Raw genomic sequence first — 16,932 nt, forward strand, 5'->3', positions numbered from 1 at the left:
ATACAATTGAGTATTTGTGACGTCACATAAGGACTGGGAGTGTGTGTGTGTGTGTGTGTGTGTGTGTGTGTGTGTGTGTGTGTGTGTGTGTGTGTGTGTGTGTGTGTGCGCGCGCGCGCGCGCGTGTGCGTGCGTGCGTGTGTGCGCGCGCGCGCGCGTGTGCGTGCGTGCGTGTGTGCGCGCGCGCGCGCTCATTTCATTCACAGTAAATATCATCTCAGATCAGTCTTGTCCTTTCAAACCAGCATGTAGTGTAATTGCAGTCAAATGAAACACCATCCAAGAGTTAGAGCCATGAAGTAAAGCTGCACTTGCTGCACTGCACAACATGCAAATCTGTGCAACTGACCAACAACAGTGTTCCATCGTTGTCAGGACAAACACACCATGAACTATAAGATGATGCTGTTTCATACTATACTTCTCTAGTGATATAAGATTAAAGCACAAAGCCTTTTTGTTTCCTGATATTTCATTGTTAGTTTTATTAGTGTGCTTTGAGGTTAGCTCACTAATTAGTGATGAAAACCATAGACAGTATATATAGAAGGACAACATGGCTCCCCAAAAGTGAAGCCAAACTGTCTTGATCGCCCCCTAGTGACTGGCTCCAAATTATGTCATAATCCCTGCCTCTTCCCTGTTAGTGGAAGAGGCGTAAAAGTCTATCCTAGTAATAAAAACTGAGCTCTCTTGTTAGTTATTTCTGTGTTGACGCTTCCTTCTGCTGATACTATAATTCAGAGAGTTATTCCCTGACTCTCTAGTTCACACCAGCTCTTCAGAGCTTTATAGAGTCTTTAACTCACTGGTTTGTTTTTTTAAGCCCACAGCTTTGGTTATGGTTCACTCTCATAGCTGTCATCAGGCAGCTGCTTTCAGCCAAAGCGCTCACATTTCAAACACCCACACAGTTAGAGACCAGCTGGTGAACATAGTGTCCATCCTCTCCAGGGATAACAGTGTTTATCCCACCACTGTGTCATGCTAAGAATGGGACTGTCATATCTGCTGCTCCCATGAGACCGTGGCACATACACCCTACTTCCTGTTCCATGTTCCCATCAAGCCAATACTGCTTGGAAAGACACTTTCTGTGTGTGCGGAGGTTACTGCAGGTCAGGTTTTTGTGCTTCTCTTGAGGAATGATGGTCAGTCTAATTCATCAAAACAAATTCTTTCCATATCTCCTCCTGTTCTTCTCCTCATGCTCCACATTGGTCAGAGTGGGACAAGCCCATTTCTCCTCCTTGATGAATCACTTTGCGAACAAACAAAACAATGCTGTGCTTTCCTGTCATGGGGAAGAGGAACATTATATTCTCAGTCCCGCTGCAGCCAGCCTGTCTATCTGCTGAGAAAAAATCAACCCACCTCGAACTGTTTCCTCTGTACGATGATTATCATCCTTGAATTGAAAGTTAATGTCTTTATTCAAGTTTTATAATTTAATGGCCGTGAACTTGAGAAACCTTCTAAGAAAATCTGTAAACGTGTGCATGACAGCTCTCTCTCTGTTTCTGTTGTTGCATCACTTGGTTTTGATAATTAATCTTGTGTAGCTTGTTTTTACTCTGATGTTGTTCTTTGGTTATGTAAACTCAGTCTATGAACCTGTGGTGAGTGTATTTTCTGAAGTTTTATCAGTTTGTGGAGCTGAAGTTCATGCTGTGCCTGCAGCACATTACGTTTTTATTCCAAATACTGTAATCTGTTACAAATGCAATGAATTTATGCATTCGTGTTTAGAAATGATTCTAATACATGTTATTAGAAAGACATACATATTTATCTAATCATCTTGTCATGTTGGAGCAGTGCAGGAGCTTCACTTGATGTTCATATCAAAGATCAGGATGGTGACAAAATATGATCTCAGTGTGCGGAGATTCTGTGGCGAGAAAACGCCTTGTTAATATCAGAGGTCAGACTGGCTGGAACTGATAGAAAAGTAACCGTGCTGGTGGTGTGAGGTTGTGGGGGATGATTTTTTGCATGCCTTGAGCCTTAATACCAATCAATTATGGTTTGAATTCCATCTTCTAAGTTATGTTGCTACAGCCACAGTTTACCATCTTCTAATGGTTTCAGCAGGATAATGCATCATCTCACAAATTAAACATCATCTCAAGCTGGTTTCATGGACACAACAACGACTTCAGTGAACTGCAGAGGCCTCCTCAGTCAGCAGATGTGAATCCAAAGGAGCATCTTTGGGATTTGGTAGAACAGGAGATTGGCAGCTTGAATGTGCAGCTGAAAAATCTATTGGAAAATCTGTTGGAAATTCCACATATCACTGACTCAGGATTACAACTGAGACTGATGACATATTTATTCCCACTCAAGTGCTTGTAAATTCCAGTGGGAATAATATGACATAAATGCCGGACTATCCCCGTAGACCAGAATGGCCTGGAACAGCTGGATCATCCCACACCATGACGATAGAAGAGACATTTAAAAAAACTCCAAAGACCTGAAGATTTATCACCTGGTCACTGATAATAACACCAGTTAACTTGTCAGCAGCAGGAATACAAACCTAGTAAAAACATTTGTAATAGCATGTCTGGATAAAACAAGAGGAGATGTGAATCTAATTCTTACTTCAGACTCCGCTCACCCACAGAAGAGTCGGTGGGGAACGATTTTGAATGACGTCGACACGATATGTGGTGGTGAATCTGTCTGTCAGGCATCGTCTTCCTCTGTTCCCAGAGACGCCAACATCAACATCTTAACTTCCTGTTGTGGAGCAGACCGATCCAAACCACAGGACAAATTTAAAACTGACCATGGCTGGCATGTGCCCAAACACACACACACACACACACACACACACACACTGGTGTAAACATAAGCACAGGACATTGGACTCATCTCTCGTGTGTGTTGTTTGAGAGATGTAGACATTTTATTCTCTATGTCACGCACACATGTGAGTCCCTACGAAGCTGTTGCTCCCAGTTTTTGGACTCTCAAACTTGGTAAAACAAGCACCACCACACACATATGCACACAAATACACCTCCAACTGGAAGCTTTCCAGAATCAACGAGGCATTGGATGTTTGTTTGTCTTAGTGTTCAACCATTCAGGTTCCCAGCTCTAGAACGTCAATCACACGCACACATGTAAACACATATGTTTGCACTGTAAACCATACTACAGTCCCTATAGCCCCCATCCCCAATGTTAACATGAATCAAACGGACCTTGATCCCTAAAACACAAGTGTTGAAGGAAAAGTTCAATGTTTTCAGAAATATATTTCTTCTAATTCTTTCTGAGAGTCAGATGAGAAGGGCGTCCATCCTGTCGCTTCCCTTCCCCTCTTTCTCTGCCATTGTCTATTTTGGTGTGTTTGTTCCAGGCGGGCAGGGACCCTCCGGATGACCCCTGAGCCTTGAGGAAGGGGAGAGGGGGGAAATGCAGGGAGACGATATAGGAGTGGAGAGGAGTGAAGGGGAGGATTGTGGGAACGGAAGGAGGCCAGAGAGGTGGGAGGATCAGCCCTGGATCAGGGAGGGAGGGAGAGAGAGAGAGAACGGGTTAAATAAGTTGATGTGCATTTCTGAGTGTGTTTGTGTGTGTGTGAGAGAGAGAAGTTGTATGCATAACCTTTGTGTAACACATATTAATTTATATGAATGCATGTATGTGATAGCACTCTGCAGTTCCTCCGTGAAGTGTTTATGTAAATTGTTCCGTATTTGGGACTGACTTTGACACATTTACGATGTCCTGTGTTATTTTGCCCTCGGCCCTCTTACATCATTCATTGTTTTGCTTTCCAGTGCCGTTCACTCTCTGGAAAATGCTGCTGGAAAACATGGAGTTGCTCTGCATTTACACTTTCTCTCTAAAATGAAGCCCAGTAGCAGTTAAGCCACTGCAACTTTCCCTCAAGGGTCAAAACTCAAAGCTGAGATGGTTTTCGTGGCTAATTTTATCCATATCAACAAATGAAAAAGTGTTTTGCTGTTGAAGTGGCACAAATGGAAACCAACAGTGAAAAAAAAACTGATGAAGGTCTTAAAATAAAGATAGCCTTGTCTCAACTTCCGCCCATATTCTAGAAATGAAGCCAAAATATCTTGGATATGATGACATCATTTCAGCATAGTAATCGTTGTGTCGAGCCGTGGTAACGAGGTCCCTCCAATAACACACATATTTAATCACAACTCAGTCGCACCTGCCAAGACATCTTATCTTTTTCCTTTTTAGATTGGCCCATGTCCCATCTCTTAACATGGAGGAGGTGGGGTTTAAAACCCATACTGCAGCTATAGTCTATGGTCAATAGCTGTTCAGATGTTTGACTCAAAACCACAGATGGTGGCGCTAGAGGGACAGTCAGGGGCTCACCAAAGGTTGTAGGATTCATTGTCTAATGCTGAATAGATTTTCATCAATTCAAACCATTATAAAAAAACATTTGAATTTCACAGTTAGATCTCATATAGAAGGTCAGTTTTAATTCAGCTGTTGGACAGAGGGATTACTGTTGGATTAAAGTTAACAGAGAGATGCTTCAATGTTCCTCAGATGTAGGAAAACAGCTGGAAACCACTTCTTCTCTCTGAGGTCATCCCTTTATGAGCCTCTTTTCTTGTTTCTTCCTTCTCTCTCTCTCTTGCTGCTGTTGTTTGTGAATCTCTGTGGCCAAACTCAACCTGAAAACATGACCAACAGGCTTGTTTAAAGTATTTTTCCTCTTCTTCTTTCCTGGATTTGTTCTTGTTTTCTCCTCATCCTTCTTCCTTTATTTTCTCTTTGGTCTTTTTCGTCTCTCGTTTCCTTCAGTCGATCAGCCCGAGGCTCTACAGCTCTAAATGGAAACACATGGAGGGTCATTTACTGACAGATTCCCAGAATTCCTGGCGATGAGGTCACACAGTGTCTCAGTTGTATACTGATCCTGACTTTTGCTGCTCGGAGGTGGAAATATAACCTCGTGCTCACCAGGAACCACTGCGGGCTCCATGTTGGGCCATGTGTGTTAGGACTATTCAGGTCAAACCATCTAAGATGATTTGTTAAAACAACAATTTTAGGATTTATTTTAAGAGCTTCAGAGCAATAATCCAGATGATGACACATTCGGACAATGACAATGAAACTGCTCCTAAAATAAGTTAAAATATATTCTGAAACAGCACAGAGAGGAAAATCTTCATAATCTTCAGTTCTGCTGGAACCATCGACCACAGTTCAAACTAAATGCAAGCCAATGTAATGTGAGCTAAATAACACGTAAACACCGAAGCACCAACATCTAGAATGTCTCGTGCCAATATAAGATATCTTCTAATATTTTACTAATATTTGACTATTTCCCTGCAATATTGTCATTTACTTTGTTAATTAATTGCTGCACAGGGACAATTCAGGAGAGTCATTAAGTTTGAAGCTAAGTTTTCATCAGCAGGTGACTAAACTTTTAGGGAAGTGACTCAACCACTTTTTCCTGATCTCGACTCTTTTATTGTGAAATCTATGAGACTGCAAGTGTCATGGGAACGGATTAATTCCACCTGGCGGAGCGAGCCTGTTGCATAATAACCTTACAATGAGAGAGGAAGGATTGGCTGCCAGCGTCAGTTCCTAGCATCAGTATTGTGCCATATTTTCAAAGAATAATCTTTTTCCCTCTTCCTGTATTTCTATCCCTTCTTATTTTTCCTTGAATACAGACATTTTTCTAATTTGTATCTAGTTTTTCTTCCCACCTTTGCATGTACCTCTTCTTTTCACTTTCAAACTGCTTCTATGGCTTTGGCAGACCTCACATTGGTCCTCGATGATTGCACAGGGTTAAACTGTAACAGAGAATACACACGTCCAAACCACACCCCGTGCTCCGTCCGAGAGCTGGAGAAACACCAAACTCTCTGGGGGTCTTAGCATGGGGGCGACACCTGGGGGGCTGCATGGAGCCCTGCCATGGAGTGTGTGTGTGTGTGTGTGTGTGTGTGTGTGTGTGTGTGTGTGTGTGTGTGTGTGTGTGTGTTAGAAAGAGATATGATTGTGAATTCTCATGTGGACCCACCCCATACTGCCCTGATTACATCTTGATTCACTTAGGTGATGTCATATCTGACTGTGTGTGTGTGTGATGTAACACATCTTTCAGAGACTTGGTGTAATTCTCTGATTATCTAGTTTACACATTCCAGTCAGCTTCAAACGCTCAGAGAGTGAGTCAGTGAGGGAGACAGATAAAAGGTGTGTGTTCTCCCTGCAGCGTTCGTGATTCTCCTGGAAACTTTCATCTTCTCCAGAGACCCCAAAGAGAGGTCAAGATTCCAGAAGCACTTAATGTCTAGAGAAAAAAGAGACAAACACAGGAAAAGTTGGAAGAGCTTTCAACTCTTGTGACGTTTCCTCTTCTCTGTGAAGTTGTGGTAGAAAATATCTTCCCTCTCAAACCCAAAACCCTGACAGTAACATTAAGTGTTGTTTGGAGGTCTTTCTGCTCGTGTGCAGTTTTATTAAGTGATGCTGCTTCAGCGGAAAAGACGCCCATGCATCTTTCTTTGCACAAATCACACACCAGTGGACGAGCAGAGAGGGAACGGGTTTAATTTGCCTTGCAGGCATCCTGCAGGAGCTGTAAACAAGATGTGTCTGCAGCCTGACCTACGAACAGCAAACGTCTGCATTCTCCATTTGTTAAATCCTCATTTACTCTCTGTAATTATGCACAGAGCCAACCCTGCTGGGGCCAAACCTTACGCTCCAGTAGGTCTCCACTGAGCCAGCGGTAAAAATGTGAGAGCCCATTTAAATGTCTAATTATTCCTCAGAATGTAGAGACTTTATAACTCTGTGGCGAAAACAAGCAACAGAAGCTGTAGGCAGATATATGACCCTTTGGTTCAGTAGATACACCCCCGCACCTGATTTTGATTGTAGATCTGTGCCTGCTCCTGTTTATCTGTTTTTAAATCTGTCACTGTTGTGTGAACCAGTAAACCCGGTGGTTTCTGTCTGCCGATAATCAAATCGCAGACACTTCATCACCTCCTCACCGTCTGTCACAGCAACAGATCCACACTAAGACAGCTCTCTGATTGGCTGGATGAAGTGGACAGTTGGTCAGGAATCATGACTTAACAGTTTCCCCTGCAGTATTGGAACAACACATTATACTTTAAACAATTCAATAATCTTAAAAACAATAAATCTGATTATGTTTTACAAGTCGATAGAACCCAATCCATAGGTTAACCTTTGAGAGGTCCTGTTGTCCTGGAGACTAGTTTATGACAATCAGGGGGTCTGCTGTGTGAAATGAGTGTGACAGGAAGCCAACCTTTATTCCTTTCAAAATAAATCACATGTTCTTTGTAGCTGACAAACATAATGACATACATTAAATAATATTGTATTATTTTTCAGTGTTGGTAGACAATAATTCCACTTTTTAAAATTGACTTTGAAAAGAATGCCTAAACTGTGGCTGATGCCAAACAAACAAAAAAACTAATTTTCTATCTTGTGGTTTTGTTAAATGTTAATATATTAGTCATATTTTAGTAAAAGATTGCTCCATATGGCATAAAACGTAGGGAAACAGGGGAAATGAAAGTTTGATTATTTTATTCATTATTATTTTATCACTGTTCTGTCTCAACAGATGTGAGGACTCTACAGGTGGACCCTGCCTGCTAGGATGAGATAGGCCCACTCATAATGACTATATGTATGTAATATTATAATAGTTATATACCATGTTTTTATTGTTTCTGTATTTACTATGATATAATTATTCTTGTCTCTATAGATGTACTCTCTCTACAGATGGACCCAGACTCATACACTGTTACAGCACGTGTTCAGAGCTGAACATCTTATTTTGAAATTCCTCTCTGGAAATGCCTCGTGCTCAGCCCCGCAGACTTGAGTCCTCTCCCTGAGCTGGAGGCTGGTGTCGGTACTTTCTCCGTCAGTGGTGATCAGACACTAAGAGGTTTACCTGCTCTGTCCTCCTCACCAGGACTTCAGCTGCGACGCTTTGCTCTGCAGGTAAATGTCACAGATTGAAATGTGTTCGCTCGTTTTATTCGTGTTTGCTTCTTTCTACCTGTTCAATAGATCTGTTGTTTTCTATCATGTGAGAAACGAGCAGAGGAGAAAGTGACAGTTGATATGAGAACATGGGATTCACTGTGTGACACCAGTGACTGTAGGTGACACTCCCTCTGGTTTGAGCTGGACAGAAAAGAATTACATTTAAATATCAACACATTTTATCCTCAAGTGACATGAAGGGTTTTACTTTGCTTCCTGCTCCTGTTTGAGAATATTTCAGTTTACTTTCTTCAGGGAAACTCAGATCAGATTGTGATGATGTGATTTGTGCCTTTTTGAGAAAACTGTGAAAATATGTGGACATCTTCTGAAAACACCTCCGGTGAGTCGGAGGGGCGGTAGTGCGTGTTACCTGCTCTGCTCCTGGAATAAGCTGCTCCCTGTGACAGGAGGTCACAGCTCTCAGATCAGCTGCTGTCCTGCTGCCTCAGAAGAGCTCCGAGTTATAACTGCACACTTGTGGATATTGTTGATGTAATTGTGTTTTGGAAAAGCCAAGACTCAAATTAAATGTGCGGTACTTTTGACTGTGGTTTATTATGATGATATTTTGGTTCAGTCCAGAGGAGAGAGGTTTGGTTTGCTCCTCAGTGTCCAGGAGGACAGAGCTGATCTGAGAGCTGCAGTTACACAACACACAGAGAGAGAGAGAGAGAGAGAGAGAGGGAGTTAACCTCTGTACTTTAATTCGCTCTTCAACTCTCTGATCTTCTGATCTTCCTGCATCAGTTGTGGTCAGAATCAGTTTTTGTTTTAGAGTTGATCACTTGATTTATTTATTTATTTCCACTCCCTGTTAGAGATGCATCACTGCCTGTTTCTATGTGTACTGGTCGTTTCTAGTTTTAAAACTGAGCTAATATTGGACAGAAATGACGTGAATACACTTGACGGGTCATCATTAACTTCAGCAGACACAGAGTTGTAGGTGAGATGTGTTATGAATCCTCACAGTGAGAAAATCACTCAAATCATCTGCAGGACAAACTTTACATTTATGATTCAAACAAGCGGATTAACAGACAAACAAATGACTTGTTCGTCCTCTGTGCACAATTACTCATGACGCAAGAGACTGTGCGGATGATAACAATGGAAGGAAAGCAGCCCTCGTGCGTTCAGGCGTGCTCGCTCGGGCTGGTTGGTCCTGTAGAAGATGACAGTCATGGCTGGTGGGTGACTGCTTCTCTGTCCTCTGCAGTAAATGAAGCCTGAGAGCAGAAACAGATGTTCGCTCTGCAGCCTCGGTCTGTGGCTGATTGCATCATCTGTAATGTCCCAAATTCCATCTTACAGGAAGGTGATGCACAGAAGAGAGACTCTGACACTGTTTCCCTTTTTATTACGTCAACTGTGTGAGGAGGGATTTGATTGTTCGTGTGTGTGGGAAGTGACTTGTTTCTGTCTGTTCCTCTGCTGTTTGAGAGTTTAGATCGGAGATGAGAGAGACCAGAATCACTCACTTTCATAAAGGAGGACACATTCTCAGGTTAGCGTGAGGTTATGGGTTAGACTGTGTTCAGAGTGAAGTTTATGGTCGGACAGTAGTTGTGTCTCCAAGAATGAATGAATGTTTTGAAATCTGGCTTTTGATCAACTAATTTTTGTATTGACCTAGAAATGTAAAATTCAAAATGAATCAAAATGAAAAATCTTTTAGAAACTATTTGTGTAATTCTAGTTTTTGTTATCTGGCTCATATGAACTGTGTTATAAAGCCCTGAATGTGAGTGTGTAAGTAAGTTTATTTATGTCACACTTTTCACAACAAAAGTCTAATCATGCTTTACTGGGCCAAAGAAGTTGAAACAGAGTCGCACCATACAAATATAAAGTCAGGACACAAACACACAGCTGAAGTTTGTCGCACTCTTGCACCAGTTCAACCGTCACAGATTACATTTTACTGATGCTCCAAAGAAATCAGGCACACGTCTGCTCAGTGGCTCATTAGAGTGAAAACAGGAGAGTTTGGTTAATGTTATAACTAAAGTTAGAACTGTTAAATTCAATCCTCATCTTCTCTTCTAAAATAACTTAACTTATCGTTGTTGAGGAACCATTTGAACTTTTGATCGTATGTAAACCAGAATATTAGTCAAGTCTTGTCATGAAAAATAATTAAGTGATCATATAGTTTGTAAGGTTGATCGACAGAGACTCAGATTTATGACTCAGTTTTCCTTATTTGGACGAACTATTCCTTTAAAGACAGGTCGGCCACATCTCCAACTTTAAATCCTCTGAGTCAATAATTCATCGATGAGGAAAAATCAGCATTGAAACTCAACTGTGTGTGTGTGTGTGTGTGTGTGTGTGTGTGTGTGTGTGTGTGTGTGCGTGTGTGCGTGTGTGTGTGTGTGTGTGTGTGTGTGTTGTGGTCACATTTTCTCTCATTTCATCGTCTGTTTGGTTTCCTGTGGGTGTTAATGGATTCAGCAGTGCAGGTCCTCCCTTCGTTAGATGTGATAGTTTGTTAGCACAGCGGCTGCTTGATTCATTTGTTCCACTTCTTTGCTGCATAAATAGAGTTTGTATTGTTTTTCTCTGGAAGAGCTAAATGAGTTAATGTCTCATTTTATGACTCTCGGTGGCTGAAATGAGACTGAGCTGTTTTAGATCTCATCTTTAATGAACCTGTGGTCCAGACGTTTTTACCGTCAGAATGAGAGAATCTGTTTTCTTTCCCATCAGTGGATGATCGAGGTCTTTGGATAATGAAGAGAGATTTAAAGTTAGACTGAGGTTCAGCCCTTTAGAACCAGTTCTCACCTACAATAATACCCTCAGTGATCCACACTAATTCCTTATCTAAACCTTATTTCTTGATTTTAAACAAAACTCAAACTTTATCTCCATTTAACAGAGAATTATCTTTTATCCAAATAACATTAAACCCTCATCTCATGTCCAGGGATATAAAAAATGGTATGAATCAATAATAATGACTCCAATGATAAATGGAATGTATTCATATAGCACTCCCACACACATTCATACAGTGCTTCTGTATGCTGCACTTCACTATCTTGCAGAAGACACTCTGGCATGTAGTCTGGAAAAGCTGGGGATCAAACCACTAAAAGTTCATCACCCACAGTCATCCTCATGTTTTTTCCCTTCATTCGAGATCGAGCTGTGTCATCTCTGAGCTGATTACAACACATGAACAGTGTTAATGTCTCACAATAGCAACTGACCTGAAGCTTCACTCGCTCCACTGCAGCCGTTAAATCCTGCAGCGACAGTCACTGAGAACTTAACTGAGTTCAGTTCACGTCAGTTTGTCTTAAAAGTTCCTGAGTTTTAGCAAAAGCTTTAATGTAAATCTGTGTCTGTCTATATTTAACATTATAACACCAGTAATATCAACATTTGACTTCCCTTTCTTAATTTTTATTTAAAATAGTTTATTAACATGATAATATGAGAATTGTTTTTCTCTTTGTAAATTAGACTAATACACATTTAATCTGTCTTAAAACCAAAATCTCAGATTTTCTTTGGGCTGTTGTTGTGAACCTCTGATTTATGATCTCAGTGTTCTAGAGGGAACATAGTTCACCAGAGACTCAGCTATGGAGCTCGGTCCATCCGAGCCTTGTTTTTAAGGAGGAGAACCTTAAAGTCTGGTCCCAGAACAAATTGATAGAGGAGTTTAGTTTTTTTTAGAGTTTTATAGAGTCGGAGCTGAACAACAGGGAGAGAGAAAATATGATCAAACTCACATTTTAGACTGTGATCACTTTCAAAAACAAAATCTTGTTTTGTTCTCATTTGACCTGAAGCAACAAATCTTGTGCTTTAGCCTCAGAAACAAAAATAAACAAGTCCTTCTCTTTTCTCCAGCTCCTGTGTTTGTGTGTGTTTGTGTGTGTGAACTGTGTGTGAACGTTCACAGGACTCTTTGAGATGCCTTTGTGGTGATCGCGTGACAGAGACAAAATCTTTTTGGCTGGAAACTCTTTCTGCTAATTTTATTATTATTTCTTCAGAAGAAATTGTTTAAATAGTGAAGTAAAAATGAAGCCGTGAAATCTTTTCCAAACTGTCACATAAACTGAACTGACTCAAACACTTCACTGAAATGTAAACGTGTCAGACATGTCAAAGATCGAACACTGGACAAACGTTCAGAACCACAGAAACTAAACTGAGACTGCACGAGAATGAAAAAGGTAAAGTTTTATAAACCTGTCAGTCCTCAGTGAACAATAAGATAAACATCAATACACAGTATTTTAGTTTTTCCTGACAGTAAATAAAGATGGATCTTCCTCTACCACGTTCAGAAACTGAGCCAAAATGTCTCCGACATGAACGAAGACATTTTGCACAGATGACGTCATTTAGAGTCGGTGCAGTAGCAGTATGGGGGGTGGAGCTAATAATAAATTCATAAACTCAACTTTACCTCATCAGCTTCTATCAACCTCAGAGTCTGAGCGTTCAGCAGGTAAATACCAAAGTGACATTTGTGATGGTGATGGATCACGGAGGCCTCAGGCGTGACCCGCGTGTCATCCCATAATTCACAGTGTTTGAGTCGGGAAAGACACTTTGAGATTTTGTCGGTGATAACAGGCCGCGACACGAGGACGCAGAGTCGTGAGGCCCAGAAAGCTTTTAAAACCCAACAATTTCCCAATGCAGTGATTTGTGTCTCCGCTGACGACGCTGAGGCTCTTTGGGAATGTGTGTCCGATGTTTCAGGACTGATTCACCGACTCCGAGCGTAAACACTCCTCTGGTCTGAGTTCCACACAGTTTGGGACGGACAGACCCCTCCAGCAAACACTCAGGATTCTTGGAGTGTTTTCCATCATTTGTCCCGAAGCTCACTGAAAAGAAACCTGTAAATCTCCCCCGCTGTCAGTCCTCTCTCCCCCTGCCTTCTCCCTTCCCCTTTGCCCCATCCGTCTCCCCTCGCTTCTCCTCCCTCTCTCTCTTCATCTCTTTAGCCTCTTTCTGACTCTTGTTTTTCTCCCTCACAGATCTCCAGTGTTTTGATGTCACATTCCTGAAGAGGACTGACCCGACAGCAGACGGAGATCACACTCTTCATCCCTTCATCCCTGTTGTCTGACGACAGACAAACAGGAGAGTTTGATGTTTTGAAGAAGAGGAGAAGAGGCTTGGATCGGACATGGCATTTCTGTGTGTGAGAAAAAGACAGAGGGAGCTGATCTGAGGTCAAGGCCTTCCTCTTCTCCCCCGAGTCACATGGCAGCGTGAGGCACACCCCCTGGGGTTGCTATCGCTACACTGACCGACCTAAATACTTGTGTACTCACTGGGAGGAGCAACACAGACTGGAGCTCTCAGCACAAGGAGCCAAGAGAACTTCAAGTCGAGCTGTTGACAGTGGTTTGGTTTTAATCACCCTGAGAAACGGAGTCCTTCAAACCTGCCCAGTGTCCGACCCACCGACCCACCGACCCTGAGAACACACACTTTTCTCTGGAGAAACTGATTCAACTCACGTCGACTTATCAGAAACAAAATGCCGGCAAAGACGCCAATTTACCTAAAAACTACGACTCCCAAGAAAGGAAAGAAGCTGAAGCTGCGTGACGTCCTCTCAGGGGACATGATCAGCCCCCCGCTGGGTGACGTACGTCACAGTGCTCACGTGGGTCCTGAAGGAGAAGGCGACATGTTTGGAGATGTGGGTTTCCTGCAGGGGAAGATGGACATGCTGCCGTCTCTGAGCCGGACACAAAACGGTCACGCACGCTCGCACAGCGTGGAGAGACGCCTGGACGAAGACTTTGCAGCCAAACACGACTCACACAACTACTCCTACAACGGTTTCCATTATCAGCACACCTGCACCGGCCTGCTGAAGACCACCATCTCCATGCCCGTGTTCATCGCCCACGAACAGGCGCCACCCAAACCCCCACGCCTCCACCTGGACGACCCCTCCCCTCCCTCCCTGCCCCCGCAGCAACAACACATCCAGCACAATCAGCAGTCGACAGAGACGAGCCACAGACAGAACAACGGCTTCGATCACACAGAGAACCACGTCCAGCAGCACCCGACTCTGTCGCTCTGTGAGAACGGCGTGGTGGGACGTTTGGCATCAGAGCCCTGCCGTGACATCTCCCTGTCCCCCGCCATCCGCAGGCTCGTCCCCTCCTCTGGCTCCTTTTCAGAGGTCTCCTCTGAGGACTCCATGTCGGAAACCTGTGGGCCGCTGGACGCTCGCCGGGGCCTCAGTCTGGATTCTGACGCCGGCCTGAGCAACGAGGATCTGAGGAGCGAACGCAGCGAGTCTCCGTGTGCTGCCTTTCATCCGGCCGCTCTAGCGGACTCGCCCGGTGTGTCCCACTCTGACTCTATGGTGGGTTTAAACCTGGACCTGGGTCCGTCCATCCTGGAGGACGTGCTGAGCATCATGGACAGATACAAGACCACAGACAACCGCTGTGAGCTGTGAAACAAACATTAATGTCATATACAGATATTTTTTTATGGTCTAATATATCCTGAAATCTTTGTGTAGAGACTAAAGGAGGTGGAGGACGGAGGAATGGAAAATGTAGGGTGGAGAAAATGTCTTCTTCAAGAAGATTGACAGCTGAGGTCAAAGGTAATGAAAGACTGGAGGAGGCCTGTGGACATTATTGTTAAGTGCTGGTACGTTTCTGCTCGACATGACAACAGGCTGGTCCTCAGGAGCCGTTATCGACCCTCAGACTTAAAAACGTTCACGGAGCAGAACCACAGTCGCCTTGTTATCACGAGCTTTGGACACATTCCTCTTCTCTGGACAAAATATCAGCAACTATTCACTTTATATCGTCTGTTGATGAGTTTTTCTGCTTGTTAACTGATGTATAGAAATAAATATGATAAACTGACTCTGGGAAAATGGGAGAAATTATATTCAGGAGCAGCCGGACACTCGTCTGTGGATAAACTGCAGCTCATAAGTCGTTTTCTGTCCTGACTCATTTGCTGCGTCAAGTGTTAAATTTAGGACCAAATATAAATTTCTTCACTGTTTCTCTATAAAGACAGATGAAGATTTAAGTGAACTGGTCTGAGATCAGACGTGTCGGCAGCCGACTACTTTCTTCTGATCAGAGGAAAACTGAGGAAGTTTGTTTGCGTAGTTAAACTAATAAAAAAGTTAAAGTGTAATAAAAAGTGCTGCTTCGTAGATCATGTTGAGATACTGGTCCTTTTTAAACACACGTCACTCGTCCATGTTGCGGCTCAGTGTCACAGTCGCTGTCTGCAGCATTATCACAGTAGCCTAATATTCAAATGTCATTTATGATGTATGTATATGTCACTGTACATGTATGAATAAAAGGTTCCTATAAAAGAAACGCTTTGGATACATGAACAGTTCTTCACACACACACACACACACACACACACACACACACGCACACGTGGTTGTAGTTGAGGAAACACTTTCCCATGCACCAGCAGATTGGAGCAATTGCCGTTCCAGTTCAGTGCTGGATTTCTCCTCTGGGGGCCCGTGGGCAAAACTGAGGCCACAGAAACACAGAACACGTCCGTCGTCCCATGATGCTCCGAGTCCCAGAAACCAAACCTCATCTCTACACTGGGCTGAAGTGTTGAAGATAAAATATGAAAAACTAGATTTACAGTCACCTCAAGCTCCTCAACCTGATCTGAACACTTCAGTGAGATGAATGAGTCGTTACTTTAAACCAGTGTTTGTTGGTTTGACTAAACATAAACTGAGTTGGACTTAACTAGTGTCCGTCAGCGGATATGTTCAGTATGAATGTCCAGTAGAAAACTGCTGAATGTGACCAGTAGAAAGTTTCAATCATTTTCCTCACGTGATCAGTTAATTCAGTTTCTGTTCGGTTCCAAAAGCAGATTTTAACCGAACTGAAGAACAACCGCTTCGCTTCTTACCATCTTATTGTGAAAGGACCAACCGGAAGTTGAGTTAGACTGTATTGGTTGCATTGACTCTACTTTTACTCTTGAAATTCGATCATGATCGACCCGCGTTTTCTTTGTTTCCCTCTAGCGGTCACAAAGTAGAACTGCAGGTTGTTTAATTAATAAAGTTATCGTTAATGCAGGTGCTTCCACTACCTGTTTCCTCTTTCAAAAATAATTTACCGGATGTTGAACCACCTGTATTGTCTGCATTTACGTAATCTTTACAAAAACACAATGATGTAATATCCCGGTATGGCCACTGGATGGCGGTAAAGTATAAAAGGTCAAATGTTCTTAACGCGGAACTGTAAAAATACTGAATTAGTAAAGAGCGTTGATGTGGGTATAACACATACATAAGCTTTTCCGGTTAATCCTTTCAAAATAATTTACTGAATGTTGAAAAAAAACTGTGTTGTCTGCATTAACGCGATCTTTACTACAACAGTCGTGTAGTTTCATACAACAACCACTGGGTGGCAGTAAACAGTCATGATCTGTAAAATACTGAATTAGTAAAGAGCGTTGATATATGATTCGTTAGCACTTCCGGTAAATCCTTTTTAAAACAATTTACCGGATGTTTAATAAACTGTTTTATCTGCATTAACGTAATCTTTACTAATACACTGTGATGTAATTCTACCTCACGGCCACTGGGTGGCGGTAAACAGTCATGAGACAAGCTCAACTCGACCCGGAAGTGTAAAAAACTGACTTAGTTAAAAAAAATGTTGAAGACACAATACGCTGGCGCTTCCGGTTAACCCTTTCAAAATAACACCTAAACCTCTTCAGAAATTATGAACATAACTAATATGGAGATAATAATAAAAATATTCACTGTTATTCATTATTATTATTATTGTTGTTGTCTGGTTGTAG

At 42.4% G+C, this 16,932-nt stretch overlaps 1 protein-coding gene across 1 annotated transcript; it reads left to right on the forward strand.

Annotated features, from left to right (window-relative positions):
• Positions 1-7,658: 7,658 nt before the first annotated feature.
• On the forward strand, positions 7,659-15,446 carry LOC109640142 (cdc42 effector protein 2). The gene is made up of 3 exons (XM_020103988.2): positions 7,659-7,714; positions 7,796-8,037; positions 13,098-15,446. Exon 3 carries the CDS (start codon positions 13,607-13,609, stop codon positions 14,546-14,548), a length of 942 nt encoding a protein of 313 aa, XP_019959547.2. The 5' UTR covers positions 7,659-7,714; positions 7,796-8,037; positions 13,098-13,606; the 3' UTR covers positions 14,549-15,446.
• Positions 15,447-16,932: the final 1,486 nt, after the last annotated feature.

The sequence above is a fragment of the Paralichthys olivaceus genome, chromosome 11 (assembly GCF_024713975.1).
Source record: "Paralichthys olivaceus isolate ysfri-2021 chromosome 11, ASM2471397v2, whole genome shotgun sequence".
In the NCBI taxonomy this organism is placed as follows: domain Eukaryota; kingdom Metazoa; phylum Chordata; class Actinopteri; order Pleuronectiformes; family Paralichthyidae; genus Paralichthys; species Paralichthys olivaceus.